The sequence below is a fragment of the Nansenia antarctica genome (assembly GCF_963989245.1).
Source record: "Nansenia antarctica genome assembly, chromosome: 7".
In the NCBI taxonomy this organism is placed as follows: domain Eukaryota; kingdom Metazoa; phylum Chordata; class Actinopteri; order Argentiniformes; family Microstomatidae; genus Nansenia; species Nansenia antarctica.
The window spans coordinates 54,465,860-54,475,805 of NC_137677.1; the positions used below are offsets into that span (position 1 = coordinate 54,465,860).

General features: G+C 40.6%; 2 protein-coding genes across 2 annotated transcripts; one reads left to right on the plus strand and one right to left on the minus strand.

Annotated features, from left to right (window-relative positions):
• Window positions 1-894: 894 nt before the first annotated feature.
• Window positions 895-1,615, minus strand: hoxd13a (homeobox D13a; the record flags this gene model as incomplete). The annotated part of the gene is made up of 2 exons (XM_080536926.1): window positions 895-1,142; window positions 1,471-1,615. The coding sequence occupies 2 exons, from the start codon at window positions 1,613-1,615 to the stop codon at window positions 895-897; spliced, it is 393 nt and encodes a 130-aa protein (XP_080393052.1).
• Window positions 1,616-7,427: 5,812 nt separating this feature from the next.
• Window positions 7,428-9,883, plus strand: evx2 (even-skipped homeobox 2; the record flags this gene model as incomplete). Its single annotated transcript, XM_080536286.1, has 3 exons — window positions 7,428-7,839; window positions 8,161-8,399; window positions 9,275-9,883. The coding sequence occupies 3 exons, from the start codon at window positions 7,428-7,430 to the stop codon at window positions 9,881-9,883; spliced, it is 1,260 nt and encodes a 419-aa protein (XP_080392412.1).
• Window positions 9,884-9,946: the final 63 nt, after the last annotated feature.

Genomic DNA, 9,946 nt, shown 5'->3' on the forward strand with positions numbered 1-9,946 from the left:
CACAAATATTGAAGTTTCACTGTTGGAATGGGGCTCTTCCTGATGGTAGGTAAGTAAAGCTTTATTTATATAGCGCCTTTCGTACATGGTATAACACATGGTATATGGTCTTCTTTCTATATAAACAGTCACCATTTTTGTGAGCATAGAAAAAATACTTACAATACAATTCACATCTGCTCATGGCCTACAATATATTATGCTATCGGTTAATTTCCGTCTTGTGATGATACTGTGAATGCTAGAATGCCGTTTTTTTATTTTATTAAATGGATAATGGTATAACTGAAGAGTTCTGGTGCATCCTGACAGACAAAACTTGTTTTCATTAATGGTACAATTCAGCCTCGAATTGTGAATGTGTAGCCTACATGCGGTGCAAAACAAATATAAATGACTGGATCAAACATATTAGTCTTAAGAGTTGTATTTTATTGCAAGTTCCACATACTCAATTCCCTCTTAATGAATCGCCTCCCTCGCTGTTACATTTTAAGATAATATAATTTGTGTTCTGGACGTAATTTCACGTTGAGTGTAAGATGTGTGAAAACAAGCACAGCCTTAAAGCCTATCAAAATCATAGGCTAATCATGAAAATATATAGGCCTAGCGAGGGAATGTCAGTGATTCTTCTAACACACTTAGAAGGCATATAAATAATCCAACATGTGACCATGGGAATATCTTCAATAACAAAATCCTTACAATTTAAAAAACATTATTATTAAACATTAACAGCAAATTATATCTGGGCCTACTAAAACGATAAACACAAACAAAAAAAACATGTTTTAAACAGCGACTACAATAAAGTAAATATATACAAACATTTCAAACTGATTCCTGAGACAACTCCTGTAAAAACAAACCAAGAATACATTTCAGCGTCTTTCACTTAATTGGCATACAGATTTTTTTGTCTTTGACACGGCGATTTTGAAACCAAATCGTGACTTGTCTCTCAGACAGACTGGTGGAAGAAGCTATCCGTCGTCTCTTGTCCTTGGTAATAAACTTGCTAATGGTCGTGTACTCTCGTTCAAGTTCCTGGAGCTGCAGCTTCGTATAGGGCACTCGTTTCTTCCTTCCACGTCGGTATAAAGTGCTGCTGACATCTGGCTGGTTCATTACTGCTTCGTCTGCAGACGTGTAGAAAGAAGAGAAGTTGAAAAGAGCATGTGGATGAGAGGAACACTTCGGGATGATATTGTTCATGAAAAACAGTTAGGCCTAACTTTGAGGAATTTGTTAAACCGTTAAGTTTAGGCCTTATTGCAAGCCATGCACACCCAGGAAACATTTACGAAAGAGGAGAGCAGGTAGGTTAAAATATGCGTTTATCAAATGAGATAATCATGTATGCTACATACATACCTGCGAGAGATGCCTTCCACAATTGCGAACTTTGAGTCTGTTCTCTGCCATAATATAGTTGGTTGCTCCAATTAGTAGCCCAGTAAGGCTGACAGTCCTCGATGGATAAAAACGTATCATGCCTCGATTCTCCAGAACCAGCCCTGGTTACAACAGGTATATCAATATACCCAGGGATCCTTGGGTAGGAACCTGTGGAGCCTTGATAAGCACCAAAGTCTTTAACCCTGGGCGGCATCTCGCTGTAGTGTATGTTGGAACTTGAAAACCCTGAGAAATTCACAGGTTTATCTGTCATTACGCCCTGTTGAAAGTCTTGACAGTCAGAGAGTTTGCAACCACAACTGTTCCCAAAACGACAACCAGAGGTGAGTGTTGCATTTGTGGCGGCTGCTGTATAACTGGGGAGAAGTGCATAAGGTTTAAGAGATTCTGGGCTATGAGAGTTAGATTTGTCCGAAATTGTATATACCATTATTCCTGACGCAGAGCGGGCAGGTTGAGCGCCGAGAGCAGAGGAATACAAGCTTCTGCCATGGACAGACGTGACATCTCCCAAACACTCCATTTCAATTTGCTGAACGCCCACCAAAACTACTCTCCATGGAAAGTTCACATAGTCCTGAGGTCCCGAGCACACTGCATAGTAGCCAAACCAAGAATGAAGACAAATAACCTTTTATATTTTTTGCTAGAGTGCTTAGTTACAACTGTGACAACTGAAAATGTGGTTGGTCAGAAGCTTTCACGTGACATGCAAATATACATGGCGATTGGGTATTCATGGCAGGCAATTGTCTTATTTTCGACATAATATGTGTATTATTTATATGTGTATGTAATATAGCCGACATAGTCTATAAGCCTGACCATAAAGTAATTATTAGGCTATGCCAACATTATTCAATCAACTCCAAACCTGCAGAATATATGATACGCCTGCTTCCAGTTCAGACAGTATAGCAAAACTGTTATATATGTCCTATATTATGCCAAATTCCACTTTAATCTTTGCCAACTCTGGCTATTTGTTAAGATATCTGTGGATGAACTGAAAGTGGAATGATAGGGTCCTGAAGATATTCGCTATCCTAAAGTGAAACTAGATCCTGAAACAATCATCATTTCTGGATAAATTCACAAGCACATCGGAAATTCACAACAATATCAGAACATGAACAATTCTGACATCTGGCTCTAGACGAGATGTGTGTATTTACTTGGTAAACTTGTTCATTGGAAGCTAGGCTACAAAACCAACAGTAAGCCATATGTCTCAAAACTGTTGAACGTTTTGTATGAATGTTTCATCCAATATTCTCAAAACTATTTTCATGAAGCCAGTTCTTTCCCATGGCAGTAAGAAATAGGCCGTTCTAAACATGTAAAAACAACATAGAACATAGAAAACATAAAAGCACAGTCAGAATAAACGATGTCGTCAAACTAATATCAATGAATGGGACAACCCATGGCGTTGACATAACATTAACAATAACGTTTTTGCTAAAGAAAAAGACATTTTAACTATATAGGTAACTACTGCTGGGTTTTGTTTTAAGATGCAATGCAACTGTCAAATAAACCATTTTATTCCCCATTCATTTAATATTTCCTAATGTTTTTAACGTGTCAAAATCGTAGCCTTAATCATAGTTGCTAAACGAAGTTTTAAACAATAATTGAACTGAATCATGTGAGTAGCACGACCATACACACGTGCTATGATATAATCTAATAAGAGATAATGATATTTTCGCTCATATATTGGGGCAAAATACATCAACGATTTTAGAGTGCAAGAAACTCCATCAGTTCTCAATCACACCAAATTGTCATTACTTCCCTCTTGTAATGATATCGCATATTTCAATAGGCTACACAAACTTCAACTTGGTTCAAACGAGTATATTATGGAAATGAAATGGCACTTGAACTTGATTATTAGATTCGGCCATTGTGGTTGGCTTCCTTTCTTTTTCTCCCCGAACAAACCACTAAAGCCTGTTGTCAATACAAATGACTTCAAATAATCAAAGGAAATATGCACACAGTAAACATGCAGCAATACTTCGAAGCTGGACAATGAGCATGGTAACTGGACAGAGTTATTCGTATTTCGGTTTGGCCTTGTACTTGTAACTCTTGTGGCGCTGACCGAACTGGACTAGACATTGAGTTAAATCCCTGTAGGCCATGTGAGTGACCAGAAAGTGGGACCGCAATGAAACAGTGGCCATGTTCTCGCATTTGAAAAGATTATGTTGAAGATAATGAATCCTCACATTCCAATGGATGACCTGCAATGTTCCAATGTGATCACTAGATGGCTCTATCAGTTTACACTGGGAGAGAATTCATAAATGGAGAGGTGAGTAAATAGAAGTTGGCCCACAAAAGCGAATTCTAGCATGCAACATTGACGTCATAACGAGCACAGTTGAAGGAGATAGACGTATGCTCTTTAACCAGGTTATGTTGTTTGACTTAGCCTAAACTAAAGCCACTATGCCACTATGTTAATGATATCTTGACAATGAGTCCATGTAACAATAAAACTGCATATTTTATACGTAGGCCTAAATAATCCGTTAATTTCTGTTTATTCAACAAGTTTATAGGACACATGTAATAGGCATATATAAAAATAATGTAAATTGTAGCATGAGTGCCATCACATTGCTGACTGTAACATATTACATAAAACATATACTGTAGCTGTAACCTTATTGGTGCGACAATTCAACAGTTTCACAAACACAAAGCTCCTAGAAAAACCTCAAATGTTGCATCCTTAAGGCTCAGAGCAAGTTGTGTCGACAGTGAGATATGGGCATTTACAAAACTGGACCAGTAGGCCTACCTTTATGTCGCATTGTTATGCACAGATGCACACACATTATAGAGTAGTATAGCTTTTATATCTTACTGTTTAGAAATCTACAACAATCAACATCTTTTGCCAAATGAACAGGCCTATAAAATGTGAAAACAAGGCCAATACTCGAATTGCCACAATCACAAGTGATCCATTCCTCGAAAGTTCAAATACGCGCGTTATGATTTGGTTTAGGACTGCCAATGACGTCACAGTGCATCCATTCCGGGAAAGTTCAAATACGCGCGTATTTTATGATTCGGTCCATACTCCATAGTCTATCTATCTACCCTCCCTCCACCCCCACCCAGAGAGCTTTGGACTGTCTGGATATGAACACTTGAACACTTGATCTCTGCACTTTATATTTATATTAATTATGACTCTTGCACTATGATGTTGGTTTGCACTGTCTTGTCCTGTCTTGCACCTGTCCTGCTGTAAACCGTGCTCCATTGTCCCAAACCAAATTCCTAACATGTTTTCATGTCATGGCAATAAAGTCTTCTGATTCTGATTCTGATTCTGATTCTGATTCAGTCTGCCACTGACATCACAATACATCCGCGAGCTCGTCGGCATCGCTAAATGATGTTGCTTGTTTGCTTTTGTGAAATGTTGTTTGTTTTTGTTGAAATCTACAATCACTCCACAATTAACAGCCACCATACACATATGAAGACACCAATCAAGGACCCCAATTGAAATAAGCCAGTGGCTTTCTTGGGTTTTTATCCTGTTAGTTGACCTTGTATGTAATATGTACTTTCATGTACCTACTTCTGCAAATCTTCTAATAAAGTTTTCAATCAATCAATCAATCAATCAATACCTATAGGCCATAGCTCTGGTCCAGGGCGTATATACAGTATATTATCTTATGTTGTTCTTTTGTTTTGTTTTATGTTGTTGTGGACCCCATGAAGAGTAGTGGCTGCATGTGCAGCAGCCAATGGGGACTCTAATAAATAAATAAACAAACAGATTAATATGGCATGCTACGCCCTGGACCAGAGCTATAGGCTATACCCAACTATCAACGCTTCTACTGAAACAGAGTTCCGCCAGTCAAGATTACCCCTCTACAGCACCTGCTGTACCACCTGTACAAGATGCGTTCTTTTTGACAAAACTATATTCCCCATATAAATACACACTTTGATATAATCGAAGTAAAGCTGCATGGGTCTTAGACCCAAGGATATTTAATCTTGAAAGAGGGTGCGAAGTGCACTGTGCTATAGTCTTATTACATTGGCTACAGCCTCCATCCACGCAGGGAGGGAGAGAGAGAGTAGGGGGGACGGAAGGAAGGAAGGAAGGACGGAAGGAAGGAAGGAAGGAAGGAAGGACGGACGGAAGGAAGGAAGGACGGAAGGAAGGAAGGAAGGAAGGAAGGAAGGAAGGAAGGAAGGAAGGAAGGAAGGAAGGAAGGAAGGAAGGAAGGGAGCACTAATGCGGCTGGATAAACAGTAGATTAACCTAATTTAATTAATCTTATTGCATTAATTGTCGTGCAAAAACTTTACAATGTGAAAGTGATCGGCTATAATGTTATGCAAGTAATTCCTGGCCTCTTGCTTAAAAAGAAAGGCCTGTGATACATTTTCTGTGTAAAGCAAACCGTACTATTTGCATAATACAGCCTATGCGAATATAAATCATGGCCTTTATGCCTCGATATAGCCTATATTTCCAACAATAGAGCAAATACACCTCGCCACCAAACCATTGTGATAATAAAGGAAAACTGAGGGGGGCGACAAAGGACGTACAAGAGGGCAGTTCCTCACCCCCTCAGTAACAATCCCCTAACGAGTACATGCTGCTTGAAAGCATTTCGCATTCCCCGTTAACCTCACCATTACGAGCCATTCTCCCTCAGTATCTGACACTGTTCAAGAGACAGAGCATCACCTTGATATATTCTTGATTAAATTACATGCCGATAGTTCGATATACCTACATAATGATAGGTGAGATTATACAGTATGCAACACATGCGACAGGCAAGGTTACTTGCATTGCAAGATCAATATCGAAAAAACGATGTGATGTAGCCTGGCTTTGAGAGAGGATAATTGCTAAATTAATGACATCAAAAGTGTAGAAAGTGTTAATTTTCATTGAGCCTTGAATAAGAACAATTATGCATCGTAATCACCACGCTCGAAAATAATGTGAGTCGTTTGGGCATTTTTCTGTAGCTTAGTTTTGTGTACGTAATAATGTTTGCAAAAATAATCGAGATATGAAACTGCACAATAGGCTATACGCACAATAGGCTATACCATCCAATTAATCAAATCAAATTTTCTAAGAAAAATCAATTATGATGCTATCAAAATGTGTTTCTATCACATAAAACGGGGTGGGCTATAACATAACTGCGAAGAGATAAAGTAAAAAAACACAAAAACAATTGAAAACAAATGTTCACTAGGCTATAATAAGAAGTTAACATTTTCAATTATAATTATCATTGATCATATAACTTGATAGGACTTCCATGCACGAAACAACTCGTTGAGCAATAATGTAAAATGTCTATAGGGAGAATGAGAACATAAAAGAGGAGAAAGCCAAACAGACGGGCAGAGACAACAGAAGGGGAAACAATAGAGAATCAAAGCATAATGATATTCCTAAATGAAGAGGGAAATGTTGCCGCGCTCATTTTATTAATCAGACTGTCAATTTCACCCCAGAGGCCAAACCCAAGAGCAATCTGAAGCAGACTCAGATCAACCCAGGGACAAGCGCTGCTCCACTCCTCACTTCTCCTCTTCCTCTCTTCCACTTGGATATATCCGTCTGACCGCAGGCCGCCTCCATCATCAACACCTGACAGCCCTCTCCTATTTATTTGCTTATAAACCTGTTACAATAAATGATCATTCTAGCGGCGTCACGCGCACCTATAACGACGAGCAAGCAACCACTTTTTTGATGAATGACATTTTGGGATAGAAAGGATGCACGGGTCATTTTGAGCAGTCATTCCTTGCATGGCATTGGCATTCCTCTATTTTTGCGTCTCTCTCATAAAAGGTGTTATAATATTATTTAGAGACAGTTGCTGAGCTGAATGCGGATTAACTCCGCGCTCCAGCCACAACTCACCGCGGACACTATAGCTCTGGAAAAGTTGGTATTTTTTCTATAAGGCTTAATGATGGAGAGAATAAGAAAAGAGATGATTCTGATGGAGAGGGGTCTGCACAGTCCCGTCCCAGGGAAGAGGCTATCAAACCTGTCAGACACGGCTGGGAATTCGGTGCTAGAGGCCCTCGAAAACTCTCAGCACAGCGGTCGACTGAGCCCGAGAATAACTTCCGCCTCGATCCATGGAAGTCTCGGCGACGTTCCCACCAAAGGCAAATTCGAAATCGACAGCCTCTTCGGTAACCACCACCACAACAGCGAGAATAATACCTCCTCGGCGGAGATTTCGTCCTCAGAAAGCAGGAAGAAAATCAGCTTATACTCAGAAGTTTCTCAGGACTCAGATATGAACAGCGATGTGGAGGTTGGATGCCCATCGCATCGCTCCCCGAGCCAACACAAGGAAAACAGCAACAAAGGTAAACTTACACTTTGAAATGTACTTCTCTAAACGAAAAAAATAGGCTATGTATAATTTAATAATAGCCCAGATATAGTGATACAACTGATAATGTCATGGAATAATAATAATATTATTATTATTATTAATAATAATAATAATAAGTAACGGTAATGGTAACAATAACTACTTTATGTGTACATATAAATACAGGCATCTGATATGGAGGTTATAATATCTAATACATCAATTAATATGTTGTGGCCAATATACACAATAAAATCAATTCGAATGTACTATCACTATCGAATAACCTTGCATTATTCTTTTTCTTTTTTAGGGTATTCAGACAATCATTCTGGAGCCTCCAACGCAAGCTCATCCTCCCTTTCTAATCTTAGCGGTAATTCAATGGGTTCAAACTGTTCAAATGCGGATCAGGTCAGAAGGTACCGGACAGCTTTCACCAGAGAACAAATAGGAAGACTCGAGAAAGAGTTTTACAGGGAAAATTATGTCTCAAGACCAAGAAGATGTGAACTGGCCGCATCATTGAATCTACCTGAGACTACAATAAAGGTATGTGCTCTTTCTTGTTCACAAATGCAGTAAGTGTATAATATGTGTAATAAAAAAACAACGTAGGCCTACATCCACGATATTGAAATATAGAATTAGCCAACTTAAGGAAGCGCACATGGATAATAGCCTACAGCCTACACACACACACACACACACACACACACACACACACACACACGCGCGCGCACACACACACACACACACACACACACACACACACACACACACACACACACACACACACACACACACACACACACACACACACACACACACGCACACACATAAATACATTGAATGCATCAACGAACGAACTATGTATTTCATAAGAGCACGATAATATCTCAAACCCCAGACTAATTTATTTGAAGCTAATTCTGTCAATTTACTTGTTTGCTAAACCTTTACAAAATAAATGTTTGCATAGGGCCTATATATGTTCTCATAATATGGGCCTGTATTAAATCAAATCTGCCTTCCACATGCAAGATATTTGTTTAGAAAACTTGTGTCTGATTATGGAAGTATGTGCCGTGCAAGGAGAGTATCTTGATGGTACCCCCAAACCTCTCTTTAGTCACTATTTACATGACGTAAGCTAAATAGCTAGGGTTCGTTTGAATATAATAGAGCCCCATGCATGTAGCCAACTCTAAGGTTAGGGTTATGGTTAGGGTTATGGTTAGGGTTAGCCCGACAGGCGCACCCCTGCGCTTTCAGAACGAGCTACCCCAATGTCACGTCAGAATTCGACGTTTGGAATGCAATCTCACGTCAGAATTCGACGTTTGTCCATAAACGTCGAATTCTGACGTCTGCCGTGTGAGACCAGGCTGCTCTAAACATTACATGATTATTTTCTGTCTGTATAGGTGTGGTTCCAGAACAGAAGGATGAAGGATAAAAGACAACGTTTGGCGATGTCGTGGCCGCATCCAGCAGATCCCAGTTTTTACACCTACATGATGACGCACGCGGCCGCCACCGGGAGTCTCCCGTACCCCTTCCACTCCCACATGCCTCTGCACTATTACCCGCATGTCGGGGTCACAGCAGCAGCCGCTGCAGCCGCAGCCGCGAGTGGTGCTGCGTCGTCACCTTTCGCTGCCTCCATGCGCCCTCTCGATACTTTCCGGGCTCTCTCCCACCCTTACTCCCGGCCAGAGCTCCTCTGTGGCTTCAGGCATCCAGGACTTTATCAGTCACCCGCGGGCCTGAATAGTTCTGCAGTGGCAGCAGCGGCAGCGGCGGCGGCAGCCTGTGTGCCCTCAGCCTCGGGGCCTTGCTCGTGTCTGAGTTGTCACAGCAGCCAGGCCCAGGCAGCAAGCGCGCTGGGCTCCAGAGGTGCCAACCCTGACTTCACCTGCACGGCGTCCGGCCAAAGGTCCGAGAGTGGATTTTTGCCGTATTCTGCCGCTGTCTTGAGCAAAACCTCAGTCCCTTCACCAGATCAGAGAGAGGAGACTTCACTAAACAGATAACTCATGACTGGTCTGGAACATTTAGAAGTTCAGTTGCTCATGTTGTTTTCTTGCTCTGTCGTT